Source organism: Phocoena sinus, chromosome 20 (assembly GCF_008692025.1).
Source record: "Phocoena sinus isolate mPhoSin1 chromosome 20, mPhoSin1.pri, whole genome shotgun sequence".
NCBI classification, from domain to species: Eukaryota; Metazoa; Chordata; class Mammalia; order Artiodactyla; family Phocoenidae; genus Phocoena; species Phocoena sinus.
In genome coordinates, this window is record NC_045782.1 from 57,723,118 (window position 1) to 57,739,376 (window position 16,259).

At 38.6% G+C, this 16,259-nt stretch overlaps 1 protein-coding gene across 19 annotated transcripts in view; it reads right to left on the reverse strand.

Annotated features, from left to right (window-relative positions):
* Positions 1-16,259, reverse strand: part of CEP112 (centrosomal protein 112) — a 426,576-nt gene that overhangs the window by 142,832 nt on the left and 267,485 nt on the right. Inside the window, exon 1 of one of the 19 annotated variants that reach the window (XM_032616360.1) lies at positions 7,640-7,866. The exons of the other annotated variants lie outside the window; for them this stretch is intronic. Coding sequence (XP_032472251.1) covers positions 7,640-7,801 — 162 coding nt within the window. The 5' untranslated portion in view covers positions 7,802-7,866. Of the gene's footprint in view, positions 1-7,639; positions 7,867-16,259 lie in introns of those variants that run through there. 19 annotated transcript variants of the gene reach the window in all.

Here is a 16,259-nt window from a genome sequence, read left to right on the forward strand (position 1 = left end):
ATGGACTATTACTCAGCCATAAAAAGAATGAAATTCCATCATTTGTAGCAACGTGGATGGACCTAGAAAATATTATGCGTAGTGAAATCAGTCAGACAGAGAAAGACAAATGCTGTATGACATCGCCTATATGTGGAATCTAAAAAAAAATACAAGTGAATATATATATATGCAAAGCAGAAACAGACTCACAGATATAGAAAACAAACTAGTGCTTAGCAGAGGGGAGAGGAAAGGGGGAGGGGCAAGTTAGGGGTATGAGATTAAGAGATACAAACTACTATGTATAAAATAGATAAGCAACCAGGATTCATAGTAGAGCACAGGGAATTATAACCTTTATCTTATAATAACATTTAATGGAGTATAATCTGTAAAACACTAAATCACTGTGCTGTACACCTGAAACTAATATAATATTGTAAATCAACCATATGTCAATTAAAAAAAAAGGCAAAACCAGAAGGAAAAAGTCAAGCATTACAACAAATAAGGCGAATGCTTGACAAATGTCAATTTTGTTAATTTTCTCTGCAAGGTTAATATTGTGGTACTATTTTATAAAAAGGTCATTTGGGGACATCTCTCTTTAATCTGCTTTACATGGTTTGAGACTAAATGATTTCTACTCCAGAGAAAGTACTATCATGAGAAGATTTTGGTTATTTAGTACTGTAGCGTTTGAATAGCAGAAATTGAATTTTTGTTAAAGTGAAAACTATCTGGTCAGTAATTTGAGCCCCAAATAATTTAACAAACCTTAAAACAGTTTGTGAGTTCTAAGGGCCTCTGGAATTCAGATCGACTTCTAATCCATTACATCTCACTCTAATAATCACTCTTTTAGAAAAGTTAAAGGCAAAATAATACCTACTACACCTCCATTTTAAGAAAATACCCTATAAAAATGGCATTTTCCATGGAAATGTTTGGAGGATATTAACCACATTACATACTTTCTTCTTCATTGAGAACCCCTAGTAAATTTTTCTCGGAAGAGTTCAATTCCAGGAATTTGAACGAATGACTTTTGAAATTATATTGCATTGAATCTTTTTTTTTTTTTTGCACTGAATCTCGTTCTAATTGTGATGCTCTCTCTACATTTGTTCCTGAAAAATGTAGAGTCAAATGCATGTCCCTCCCAAGGAGGTATACAAACCCTCTTAGCATTCACTGTTCTTTCATAAACCTTACCTCTAGCTTCATGTTTTTTCTTTTTATTTCCCTCTAGATTTGATTCCTTACTCTCAAAAAACTTGCATTTAAAAAGTCATCTTTGAGTTCTAATATTTTCTCCCCTAAAGATACGGAAAAGTAAAAAGGAAAAACAACAACAACACCCTTAGCATAAGTTAAAGCCAGAAAATGCCAGAACTTCAAAAGAGCTCTTGAATGAAAAAAACAAACAAACAAAAAAAAAACGCAGGCAAGATTCACCAATGGATGATAAAAGTAGTAGCTGAAAGTCTGAGGAGATACAGGATACTTAAATAGTCTCAGAATATCTCCTGAAGATATCTCACATATTACAAAGGGGAAACATAACTTTACAACAAAGAAACCTGGCAGATATCACCTAACCACACGATCGATGGTAATGTCACCACAAATACAGTATCTCGATATGTACCCCTCGATATTATGCCCTTGAGATGGGCACAACACCACTTCCGTAGGATTCTCGCCAAAAATGCAGGACCTCAATCTAATCATGAAAAGCATGACATGAATCCGAAGTGAGAAACATTGTACAAAATAACTAGTACTATTCAGAAGTGTCAGGGTCATGAAAAATAAGGAAGAACTGAGGAACTGTCACAGACTGGAGGAGCCTAAAAAGGTATGACAACTAAACGCATTGTCAGACCCTTGACTGGCCCCTTAACAACAAAAGAGCGTTAGTGGGAACCTGGTGAGATTCAGAGGAGGTCTACGGTTGTTCACCAGCGTAAAGGTCAAGTTTTTTTTACCAGTGTTAACCACCTGGTTTCAGTGACCACACTACGGGTAAGTAAGGTGCTGCAAGGGGGGAAGCAGGGTGAAGGACGTGTGGGAATTCTCTGCACTATGTTTGCAACTTCTCAGGAAGTGTAAATAAAAAGTTAAAAAAGTTTTACAAAGTCATCTTCTATCTTTTTATAAGTAGAGTTTTCATAATTACCGTTTGACATTCCCCCAATTTGTCCTACGCTCTTAGCTTGCCATTTTTTTATCCCATTGGACTGCCTCAGAAAATTGTACCTAGTGTCAATTCAAATATTGTATTTCAAAGACCATCTTCTCCATAAAACAGCCTCTGATTACCCAGACCTCAGATTTCTAGCATCGTACCCTAATCTAGAATTTTACTATGCATTGTTATATAGTTTTTTAAGTTCTTTTTTTTTTGTTTTGTTTTTGTTTTGTTTTTTTGTGGTACACGGGCCTCTCACTGTTGTGGCTTCTCCCGTCGCGGAGCACAGGCTTCGGACGCTCAGGCTCAGCGGCCACGGCTCACGGGCCCAGCCGTTCCGCGGCATGTGGGATCTTCCCAGACCGGGGCACGAACCCTTGTCCCCTGCATCGGCAGGCGGACTCTCAACCACTGCGCCACCAGGGAAGCCCTTTTTAAGTTCTTTTATGCTTGTATTTCTCATTACCACCACTATAAGAAAAGTCTCCAGAAAGCAGGGACAGATTTACATTCCTTTTTCTGATCAGCACTGAGCTAAGTATACGGTAAATGCTTGTTAAATATATGTTGACTCATTCACCCACAAACTACGGAAACTAAAGATTTGGAAGTTCACGTCACCCATTTATTCCCTCTTTGTGTTATTAGACACCAAATACAGGACGAAATGGGCCATTAGTTATGAGCTAAGGATGGCAATTCTAATACTTTCTTGTTCACAGGAAGTCTCTAAAACGTACAATACTTCCTTCAATTTAATAAGGTAATCTGGGTTGAGTAAATACCATAATCCATGCTAGAATTGCAATAATTAGTAGAAATATGGGCCTAAATTATAAATCTTTAAAATCTTATTTAAAAATCTGTTAAAATTCCTCTTCCAATCATAATATGAAACGTGTAATAGTAAAAGCAGCTGTCACAAATAAGATTCAAAGATACTGATGTTTGAAGAGATGTTTTCCACGACCAGGGCTGCTTCCTTAGAGTATTCCTAGGATGTCTACTGAGCTGCTAAGTTCATGCAGTGGGAACAAATGTCTGTTTTCTTTGCCAAGAAAATACCATAGATGAATATTAAAAACAGTTCTGTTAGCCAAAATTCACATCTGCACACACTTAAAAGTGTAGCTTTTCTTTTTTTCCAATAATAATTTGTAATACATTGTGAACATTTTAAAAAATAGCATACAATACTCTACACCTGGCTGGTTAGCTGTGTTTTAGCCATAAGTGCAATGATACAGCCTACACTATTATTGAAATTGATTAGTGTACTCTGTGGATATATGCACGCATATGTGTGTATCTATTAGTAACTTTTTTGGACATATATCTCAGCGCTCTCTCTCTGCCTCTCTCTCCATATGTATATATTCAGAATATAAAATTCAAAACATACCCTAATGTTGTAATCAATTTAAAAAGAGAAAATATTTTTAAGGGTTTTATAATTTTAAGAGACAGGAGTCAGATTTTTCTACATAATTTGGGGATTCCAACATTTAAAAAAAAAAAACTTCTCAACTATCAAAGTGATATTGTTTTTTTAAAAGGACATTCTTTCACTGAGAGTGACATATTACAAGCAATGGTGGGGTTTTTTTTTCCACCAGTTTTTCGTGTGTAGGAGAAATATATTTTGGGCCTGATTTCAATACTGTTGTTTTTGCAAAAATTTTGTAGTTATTTAAGTAGTAGAGGTTCTCAATCTAATGCAATATTTAGAATATGTACATAAACTATTATCTTAAATCATTTGGATGTTTAAAAAGAATGATTAATATGGAGAGTCAAGACCAAGAATAACTTGTATCTTAAAAAGAGGCACTTAAGGGCTTCCCTGGTGGCGCAGTGGTTGAGAGTCCACCTGCCGATGCAGGGGACACGGGTTCGTGCCCCGGTCCGGGAAGATCCCACGTGCCGCGGAGCAGCTGGGCCCGTGAGCCATGGCCGCTGAGCCTGCGCGTCCAGAGCCTGTGCTCCGCAACGGGAGAGGCCACGGCAGTGAGAGGCCCGCGTACCAAAGGAAAAAAAAAAAAAAAAAAAAGAGGCACTTAAAATATCTGCGTATTACTGTTATTTAAGAAGCCACATGTGTGTCCTAGGACACACACAAATACACCAGGACCTCCGTGTCTCATAAGCATTTTCTCTGGTTAGTGTGACCTCACCTGACTCTTCATACGTTAGGTTTGTTTTGAGAAGTCATTTTCTAAAACTCATCAGCCTAGTGATAAAATATGCTAGTGTGAGAAATAAAATATGTTGACATATGTTGCTTCATTACATCAAAATTAATTCCCCCACAGGGAAAACTATCAAATACCAGATACTTATCTGATTATGTAGAAATTCCAAAGAATCTATAAAAAAAAAATGACTGGAACTAATAAGTGAGTTTAGAAAGGTCACAGGATAAACAATCACTATAACAAACTCGATTGTATTTCTAAATATTAGTAATGAACAATTGGAAATTAAAGTTAAAAACATGAAATGATAGGCATAAATCTAACAAAATAAATGCAACATCTATATGCTAAGAGCTATAAACACTGATGAAAGATATTAAAGAAAACTAAATAAACGAGAAGACAGTCTAAGTTCATGGACTGGACTACTCAATATCATTAAGATTTCAATTTTTTCCAAACTGAGAAATAGATTTAACACAATTAAAAGAAAAATCCCAGCAGGATTTTGTGTAGAATTCATTATGCTGATTCTAAGAGCAAAGGAACTACCATAGGCAAAACAATTTTGAAAAAGAACACAGTTGGACAACTCATATTACCAGTCTCCAAGACTGACTATAAAAGCTGCAATAATTAAGATGGTGTGGTACTGGAAAAGGAAAGACATATATGTCAATAAACAAAATCAGGGAGCCCAGTAGTGCTGCACACATGGACAGTATATTGATTTTCAACAAAGCTGCAAAGGCGATTCAGTACAGAAAAGACAGTCTTTTCAACAAACAGTGCTAATACAACTGAATCTTAATCTATATCTTGCACCAGTCCCAAAATTGACTCAAAATAGAACATAAGTATAAAACTTAAAACTACAGAACTTGTAAAAGAAAACAGGAGAAAACCCCTGTGACATTAAGTTAGGCAAAAATTTCTTAGATGTGACACCAAAAGCACTATCTATAAAAGAACAAAATGATAAACTAGACTTCATAAATATTAAGAACCTCTGCTCTTGGAAAGATAAAGGAATGAAAAGAAGCCACTGACTATGAAAAGGGTTTTCAAATCACATATCTTATAAAGGACTTGTATCTAAAATACATAAAGAACTCTCAAAATTCAGTAATAAGAAAGTAAACAACTTAATATAAAATTAGAAAAACACTTAAATAAACACTTTACCAAGGAAGATATTCAGATGAGCAATGCACATGTGAAAAGATGCTCAGCATTATTAGTTAGTAGGGAAATACACATGCAATGAGGTACACCTATTAGGATGGCTAAAGTAATATTACAAACTCAAGAACATCAAGTGCTGGTGAGGAGGCAGAGCAACTGGAACTACTACGCGTTGCTGATGGGAGTGCAACATGATACGACCACCGCAGAAAGACTGGCAGTTTCTAGTACAGTTAAAAAATATAGTTACCATATAACGCAGCAATCCCACTCCTTGCTACTTACCCAAATGAAATAAAACATTTATGTTCACACAAAATCCTTCCATGAATGCTTAACAGTCCCCAAATTTCTCAACAAACGGGTACATCCATGCAATATTATTATTTAAAAAAAACAAAAAAAGAAAACGAGCTACTGTGACACACACGAATGAATCTCAAATGCATGATGCTAAAGGAAAGAATCAGACTCAAAAGGCTCATATCGAATGATCCATTTATATGACACTCCGGAAAAGGCAAATCTACAGCTGCAGAAAACAGATGAGCGGGTACCAGGAGCTGGGGCTAGGGGGAGGAACAGGGGCGACACCCAAGGTCTGGAGGAATATATGAGCTGATGGAACAGTTATCTTGATTGCGGCGATGGTCTGTCAAAATCTGTGGAATTATACATAATCTGTGTGTCAGTTATATCTTGATTAAAAAATATTTTAAAAAGAGAGCAATCAATGAAGAATTACAGGAGTATCGGAAAGAGCACGATTTCTCAGGAGCTGGTGTAGGAAGCGGGAGACGGACAGGCCACATGTCTGAACGAGGATGAGTTTGGCAGGTCTTCCAGGCAGAGGGCACTGCCCGCGTGGAGCCAGGAAGCGAGAGTGTTTGCAGCCTGCTTGTTTACAGAGCGAGTGTCTGGCCTGGGCACAGCACAGATGTGTCTGTGGTGGGGGAGACAGTTAAAGGTAGAAGAAGACACCACTTCACGCTCATTTTGATGGCTACTATAAAAACAAAAGAAACAAAGCGAAAACAACGAGTGTTGGCAATGACGTGGAGAAAGTGGAACCCTTGTGCACTGCTGGTGGGAATGTAAAACGGTGCAGCAGCTACAGAAGACAGCACGGCAGACTTCTCAAGAAATTAACGACAGAATTATCATATGATCCAGCAATTCCGTTACTCAATATATACCCAAAACAACTGAAAGCAGCAACTCAGACATCTGTATACCCATGTTCATAGTGGCATTATTCACAATGGCCAAAAGGTGGAAGCAACCCAAGTGTCCACTGATGGGATGAACGGGTAGACAACATGTGGTCTATACATACATACAATGGAATATTATTCAGCCTTGAATAAAAAAGAAGTTCTGACATACGCTACAAGGTGGATAAACCTGGAAGACAATATGCTAAGTGAAATCTGCCAGCCACAGAAAGACAAACGCTGCTGGATTCCACTCGTGTGGGGCACCTAGAGTAGTCAGGTACAGAGACAGAAGGTAAAATGGTGGTCTCCAGAAGCTGGGGGATGGGCAAACAGGGAGGTAGTGTTTAATGGGCATCATGTAGGTTTTGCAAGAAGAAAGAAGTTCTGGACATGGATGGTGCAATAATTTAAATGTACTCAATGCCACCGAACTGTACACTAAAAAATTAAGGTAATTAAAATTAATAAGAAGGAAAAAAAGGAGAAAATAGAAGAGGAGAAATGAGGTTATATAAATCCTTGGTCAGAAAACTAAGGTGCTGTGGGAACTCACTTTGTTGTGGGCAATGGTACCCGGAAGCTTTTAAGCAGGAGTGGGAAACGCCATTCACTCACAGTTTACCTTGTCCTGAAGGTTCTGCCTGACGCTGTTCCTTGGTGCTTCTCAGGGCAGCTGTCCAACAGATCTAGACAGAGGCTCTGATTTCAGTCAAATGGAATCAGAGTTTCATTCCTTCCACTGTCCCCGCCTCATTAAAATAACTCTCTTTGAGACGAGAGGCCGTTTTGACATTGCCAGGGCCTGATCCAGCCCAGCAATGAGATTTGTCTTTTAGGGAGACCCCTGCCCTGTGTCTCAGTCTTACCTTCTTCTCTTTGAGGCCAGATGGTCCTGTGTCCCTCAGGGGCCTCAGACTACCAGCCTGCTCTGTCTCGGGGGTGTTACCATGTTCTCCTTTCATCCCTACCAGACGCAGGGCTTGACTTTCCTTGAGAGACGAGGAGTCTAACGTCAGAGAAGCCCACATTTCCTTTGACCCCCAGGAAGATTCCAGAAGCTAAGATAAGAGCTGGATGAACAGGCTGCAGGACAGCCCTCTTCGAGGCTAATGAGGGCACAGCCGCCCTGCCCTGACAGAAAGATGAGTCAGGGGACAGGGATTCAGGCCGGGGTGGGCAGGGGCTACTGATGTCACAATCACGCTGCTCAGTTTCTGATGTAACTCATGTAACTGCTCATGTAACTCCAGGGTTGAGTACCAGCACATCCCTTTCTTTGTGACTCTGGTCTCCCAGGGGCAGAAAAATGGGAAGAAAGTTGAAGATGCCCTAGGGCCTACGGGCAGGGCAATAAGATAACTAGATGGTGACTTTTGTACATCACTGTTCAGCTTACAAAGTGGCTATAACATAGAACATTTAGAAAAAACTGAAAAATATAATTTAAAAATCCCATATAAACCCATCACACAAAGAAATGAGCTAGCATTATTTCCATTTCCCCCCCTAAATGTAAGTTTATCTATGGCTTACTTTTTCTTAGTCTCACATCCCATATCAAATCCCTCAGAAAGTCGTGATGGCTCCAACTTTAAAATATATCCAGAACCTGACCACCCACGCTGGTGCCACTCTGGTCTAGTCACCACCTCTAGTCACCACCTCTCAGTAGGGTTACTGCAGTGCCCTCGTCATTGGCCGCTCACCTGTGCTCTCACATGACTAGAATGACCTTTTCCAGCCTGAGTCAGATCACGGCACGGTACTCGGTTTTCTTCCGTGCCTGCGGTTAAAGTCCTTACGACAGGCTCGAAGGGCCTGTGTGGTCAGGACCCCTGGGGTCCCCCGAACCTCATCTCCCATTTCCTCTCCCTGGGCTGCTCTCCTCTCTTCACAATGGCTTCCCTGCTGTTCCTTGGCCATGCCAGCCATGCTCCTGCGGCCATGTCCTTGCACTGGCTGTTCACCCTGCCGTACATTTCTTCCTCCAAATACCTACAAGGCCGACTCAACTCCTTCACTGACCTTATCAGTGAGGCCAACGCTGACCACACTATTTAAATGGTCCCAACTCTGGAACTCCAGAGCCTCCCTTAATCTTCTCTATCATTTTACTCAATGGCACTTGGGCACTTTTAAAAATTCTATGTATGCTGCTTACATAGCACGTTCTCGGCTTAAGGTCTGTCTCTCCTGCTGGAATGTGAGCTCTGAGAAGGCAGGAATATCTGGCTCTTTGTTCGCCGCTGCACCAAGCGTCTAGGACCACTCTACACAGAACAGGTATCAAATGCTAAAAGCATTACAAACGTGCCATTGCCTGCTAATTCCCCTTAGCATCAGTTCTTCTTTTTTAAATAATAGTCCCCCCAACTTGTAATGCGCACATGCTAACAAGTCCCTGCTTCTGCAGGCACACAGCCCTAGGACTAAGATTCCTCCAGTGGAACGTGAGTGGGGATGACACATGCGATTGTTGCCATGGCACCTCCTAAAAAGTACTTACTTGTCCTCATCTTCCTTCCCCCATTCCTGCTGGTTGAGAAGTGGTGACAGCTGGAACCATTTGAGGCAGAGGTGGAAGCTCCACATTGAAGATGACAGAGCCATTCCATGAGCCAGCCTGGGTTCCTAAATGACCGAGTGGGACGGAACAGTTTGTTCCCACCCCTGAACCAGACTGTGATGAGAGAGTGAAGTAAACTCCCAATCTCACTTGTCCACGGTTTTGGGGTTCTTTTTTTACAGCAGCTTAGGCTCATTGTGAAGAATATGGAGAAGACTGTATACAATTTTTCACTTGTGATTTATCAATATAGTGAATTATACTCATAGCATTCCTAATATCAAGCCATCTTTGCATTCCTGGAATAAAACCCATGTGATCATGGTATATGATGTTTTAAATGCACTATTAGATTCTATTGCCTAATATTTTATTTCATTTTTTAACAATATTCAGAGTGAGATTAATTTCTGTTTAGAGGGATATATTTCTGGGGTTTTTATTATCAATATTACGCTAACCAGGAAAAATTACTAAGTCAAAAGAAATAGATTTTTTTTTTTTTTTTTAATCTATCTATCTATTTATTTATTTATTTATTTTTGGCTGTGTTGGGTCTTCGTTTCTGTGCGAGGGCTTTCTCTAGTTGCGGAGAGCGGGGGCCACTCTTCATCGCGGTGCGCGGGCCTCTCACTGTCGCGGCCTTCTCTTGTTGCAGAGCACAGGCTCCAGTCGCGCAGGCTCAGTAGCTGTGGCGCACGGGCTTAGTTGCTCCGCGGCATGTGGGATCTTCCCAGACCAGGGCTCGAACACGTGTCCCCTGCATTGGCAGGCAGATTCTCAACCACTGCGCCACCAGGGAAGTCCCGAAATAGATATTTTTAAAGTTAATAACTTAGGTTACTGAAGGCTTTCAGGAAGGTTGTACCAATTTCTACTCACACTAACAGCGTTTTAGAGTATTTATTCACTGTACACTTGGTATTTGGTATTATTAATTTAAAACAAAACATGGTATTATTAACATAATGTGTTTATTCAATGTATGCGAAGTAGCATCTTGTCTCAATTAGTGTTTCCTTGATTACCTGTGAAGATGCAGAAGTTTATTTAAGCCAACTGCACTTTTCCTAGTCATGTACATCATTTTTTTTTTCTGTATCCTGTAATGTATTCAATTCAACTCAGTTAGTTGACCACTTATAATCATTATTTAATCATCACAGTATTGAATCAGGAAACCCCGCCTCACAGAGCATGATCGCTTCCCTTCCATTATGAACAGTGGTTAGAACAAGACGTGACTCTCAGCCCAGAGCTCTTCCACTGCACACCCAACACCTAAAGCCCATCAGCTCACCATCCGCCCTCCCCTCACAGAGACTCTCTGAGCAAAATAAGGCAAGAGTGTGGACAGGGAGGCTCTGTCTCTTTACTCCAACTTCCTTAAGTCTCCTAATAAACTTTTGAGCTAAGTGCATTGAATGCTACTGAAATGTCAGTCTGGTGTGGAAAAAAACATCAGTAAAGGCTAGTTGGGGTATTAAAATAACTAGAGTCTAGTATCTAAACCTAAGTTCAGTATTACTGTCAAAAAGGCACTCATTTAAAATATATGTATTCAGCATTATAATGTTTAATAATTAAGTCATAGGATATATAAAAGGAAAAGACGCCTCCTTTACATAAAAAGTACCTTCATAATTAGGGTAATCATATAACTTAGCATGCAAGCTGGGACATGTTTAAGAGTGAGAGAGGCTAGGGAAACGTTAAATCATACAGGATACTGGGACAACAGGTATAAACAGGGACTTTCCTGGGCAAATTGGGATGTATAGGCTCACTATTTATGGTAAACTATCAAGATAGTGCCATAAATTATTATTTATGTTGTTATTTGTAATCATGTCATCATTGATGAAGATACTAATAAAACAGATTTTTTCATTTTATTTTCTTCAGTGTTATGAAAAAAAGATGCCCTGTCCAATAAGACTCCTATAAGTTTGGCCATGAAGCTGAAAGAATCAAAAAGGATTGTACAATTATCATTACTAATCTGAAACACACACACACACACACACACACACACACACACACACACACACAAAGAGAAACTCTGACAACAACAATTATTAGTAAGGAGACTGAATCATTAATCAAAAAACTCCCAACAAACAAAAGTCCAGGACCAGATGGCTTGACGGGTGAATTCTACCAAACATTCAAAGATATTTAATACCTATCCTTCTCAAACTTTTTCAAACAATTTAAGAGGAAGGAATCCTTCCAAACTCATTTTACAAGGAAGGCCAGCATTACTCTGATACCAAAACCAAACAAAGACACCATAAAAAAGAAGATTACAGGCCAATATCCCTGATGAACATAGATGCAAAAATCCTCAACAAAATATTATCAAACCAAATTCAACAATACATCAACAGTATCATACACCATGATCAAGTAGGATTTACTCCAAAGCAAGAATGGTTCGTAATTCTAATGGTTCATAAGGTGATGACACACCACCTTAACAAAATGAAAGATAAAAATCATTGACCATTTCAATAGATGCAGAAAAAGCATCTGACAAAATTCAACATCCATTTATAAAAGCTCTCAACAAAGAGGAAATGTACCTCAACATAATAAAGTCTGTGTATGACTATCATATACAACTGTGGAAAGCCAAAAGCTTTTCCTCTAATATCAGGAACAAGACAAGGATACTCACTCTGGTCACTTTTATTTAACATAGTATTGGAAGTCCTAGCCACAGCAATTAGGCAAGAAAAGGAAATAAAATGCATCTAAACTGAAAAGGAAGAAAAACTGTCACTGTTTACAGATGACATAATACCATATATAGAAAACCTTAAAGACTCCACCAAAAAATTGTTAGAAGTAATAAATGAATCCAGTAAAGCTGCAGGATATAAAATTAATATACAGAAACCTGTTGTGTTTCTATACACTAATAATGAACTATCAGAAAGAGAAATCAAGAAAACAATCCCACTCACAATTGAATCAGAAAGAATAAAAACCTAGGAATAAATTCAGCCAAAGAGGTGAAAGACCTGTACACTGAAAACTATAAAACACTGCTGAAGGAAGTTAAAGAAGACACAAATAAATGGAAAGATATTCTGTGCTCATGGATTGGAAGAATTAATACCATTAATATGTCCATACTACCCAAAGCAATCTACAGATTTAATGCAATCCCTACCAAAATTCCAGTGGCATTTTTCACAGAACTAGAACAAATAATTCTAAAGATTGTATGGAAACACAAAAGATCCCGAATAGCCAAAGCGATCTTGAGAGAGAAGAACAAAGTTGGAGATATCATGCTCCCTGGTTTCAAACTATACTACAAAGCTATAGAAATAAAAAAGTAGTATGGTATTGGTATAAAAACAGACCTACAGATCAGTGGAACAGAATAAAGAGTCCAGAAATAAAACCGCACGTGTATGGTCAATTTACGACATAGGAGGCAAGAGGATACAACGAGGAAAGGACAGTCTCTTCAATAAGTGGTGCTGGGAAAACTGGACAGCTACGTGCACAAGAATGAAACTGGACCACTATCTTACACCACATACAAAAATAAACTCAAAATGGGTTAGAGACTTGAAAGACTTGTAAGACTTGAAACCATAAGAATCGTGGAAGAAAACATCGGCGGTAAGCTTCTGACATCCGTCTTAGCCATGTTTTTTTGGATCTGACCCCAAAGGCAAGGACAACAACAGCAAAAATAAACAAATGGGACTGCCTCAAACTAAAAAGCTTCTGCACAGCAAAGGAAACCATCAACAAAATGAAACGGCAACCTACTGAATGGAGAAGGTGTTTGCAAATTATATCTGATAAAGGGTTAATATCCAAAATATATATAAAGAACTCATACAAATCAACAATAAAAACCAAACTAATTAAAAAATGGGCAGAGGCTCTAAACAGACATTTTTTCAAAGAAGACATACAAATGGCCAAGAGACACATGAAAGGATGCTCAACAATACTAGTAATTAGGGAAAAATGCAAATCAAAACTGCAATGAGCTGTCACCTCCCACCTGTCATGATAGCTATTATCAAAAAGACGAGAAGTAACAAATGCTGGCAAGGATGTGGAGAAAAGGCTCCCACCACTGTTGGTGGGAATGTAAATTGGTGCAGCCACTACAGAATATGAGAAATTAAAGATATAACTACCACATGATCTAGGAATTTCACTTCTGGGTATCTACTTGAAAAAAATGAAAACACTAATTTGCAAAGATATATACTCCTCTATATTCATTGCAACATTATCTCCAATAGCCAAGATATGGAAACAACCTAAGTAGCCATCAATGGATAAAGAAGATGTGGAATACTACTTGACCATAAAAAGAAAGAAATCTTGCCACGTGCAACAACATGGATAGACCTTGAGGGTTTTATGCTAAGTGAAATAAGTCAGACACAGAAAGACAAACAGTACATGACTTCACTTATATATGGGATCTAAAAAGCAAAACAAAACCCAGACCCATGGATACAGAGAAGAGTTTGATCGGTTGCCAGAGGGGAGTGGAGGTTGAGGGGCGAGATGAATTGGGTGAAGGGGATTAAGAAGTACAAACTTCCAGTCATAAAATAAGTAATAAATTAAATAAAATAAACAATGGGGATATACTGTATAGTATGGGGAATAGAGTCAATAATACTGTGTTAACTTTGTATGACGACAGATGGTAACTAAACGTACACTGTGGTGATCATTTCGTAATGTAGAGAAGTGTTGAATCATTATGTTGTACACATGAAACTGATATAATATTGTACGTCAAGTATACTTCAAATAAATAACACTCCTGTAGGTAGGTTTGGCCACGAAGCCAAAAGGATCAAAAGAACTGTACAGTTATCAATACTAACCTTAAACACACACACACACAAAAGGCTCTGGGCACAAATACCTGCTCATTTACTTGCTCCCGACTCTCTTAGTTTGGGTATCAGTCTGAGGACGGCAAGTAAACTGCTCTTCTTTCAATAACTTACCGATTACTATCACTCGCTGCACTGACCTAAGAGTTTTTTCCTTTATTCTAGGTAAAAAATTTCCCCTTAAGAACGTCCAAAAAGGATAAAACCAACAACAACTGGCGAGTGGCAGAACTCCCATTTATACTGGTGCGATTAGAGTATTAGTTAGGCTACAGAATGACAAGAGGGGTTAATCTTAGAAACTTTAAATGTTTACTGTAAAAATAAACAATGATTCATTTATAATTCTAGATTTTATTTTCAAATAATCCCTAACATAAAATACACTGTCTTTTCATTTCCTCCTAGTAAAACTTAGCTCTCTAGCCTAGGAAAGCTATAGCCTCTGAAGTGAAGCTACTGCTTTGCTCTCCCAGATCTGCTGGAAAACAGGAGCCCTCCGCTACAGGAAGCAGCACAGGTAGAGGGGGTGCGAGAGGTTCTCAGGGGAACGGTGGGGAGCTGTGCATCAGGCAGCAGCGCTTCTCCACCTCACCCGCCCGCGACGCTGCAGCCCACGCAGGAGAGGGCGGTAAAACCCTGGCAACGTAACTGTTCAAGCACGAATGATGACAGATCCTCTGCTACTTCGGCTGAATAAGCAGACACCCCAGGTACGATTCCAGTATTTAGTGGGATCACTGTGAAACAGGTGCCTCGCATCAGAATCAGAAGAAGTGGGAGAAAGCTGGAAATTGATGTTAAACTGAGTCTCAAAGGAACACACAGTTCCTCCTGTTACACAGAGATACATTAACTGATTGAACTAAAATATTTGGTTTGGACTGATTTGAATATATTGTCCAAATGACAAAAAAATCTTAGCTTTTGTATAAGACATAGCCCCTTTCACCATTCAAAAGAAGGTTTACGATTGAGGCCATTTGAAGATACTTTAAAATTCTAAACAATATAAATGAACACCAATCCATCATATTCAGATTACGAACACACCCAAAGTTTTCCAAGTTTCCATTTGTGCAATTTTTTTCTTTTCCAGATTAATTTATTGTTACTTTTAGAGGTATCATTAGAGTCCATTATACCAAGCTGTGGGTTAAAAACCCAGAAGAAAACACCGACTTGAAGTTCATCAACATTTGTGGGATACTGTAAAAATCAAGTGGGATGTTGTCTGTCAATCAATTTTTATAAATCTGAACTGTTCGAGAATCATATTTAAAAATGTAAGGATACAAACTTCACATTTTTAGCAAAGGAAAAACTCAGGGAAAAGATCAAAGTAAAAAGAACAGAATTGAGATTAGAAATCCATTTTAAGCCAAAATGACGTCTTCATAAGTTAATATTAATCCTTTAATTATAAATTTCAAAGGTTTAAGTAGTTTCTATGACCTTAGCTTTGAATAATTGTACCATATGGAGCTTTTCTTAAATTTGAAAAAGATGCTGAATTGTTGCTCAAAGCCTTTTAATGACTTCAGGCTGGCAGAATTCCAGTATAATCCTTCAGGTACCATTACAATTACAGACCAGGAGCCCAAGCGGGTAAGTGCTATGTCAACTTCATAAGCGCACTTCACTTAGTACAGTGGGGGAAACGCTTGATGTGTTCATATATTTTAAAATATCACATCGTGAAGCTTAAAACAACTACTTATACTGGAGACTTCACAAAGGAATTGATAGATTACACTAAGTACAAATAAGAATTTTGTGTATCATAAAGTTAAATGACAAAATTAGAAGGCAAATACCAAAAGTACCTGCCACAAAGAGCTTCGTCATCCTAAACATAAACAAGTTTATTTAAGGTGATGAGGATAACACTAGGACATTAACAGAAGAGAAACTGACAAAGGAGGTGAACAAGCACTTCTCAGAAAATGAAACACGAATGACAAATCTATTATATGTGTTCAGTCTCACTCTTAAAAATGCAAATTAGAAACAGTTAACGTTTTTCAC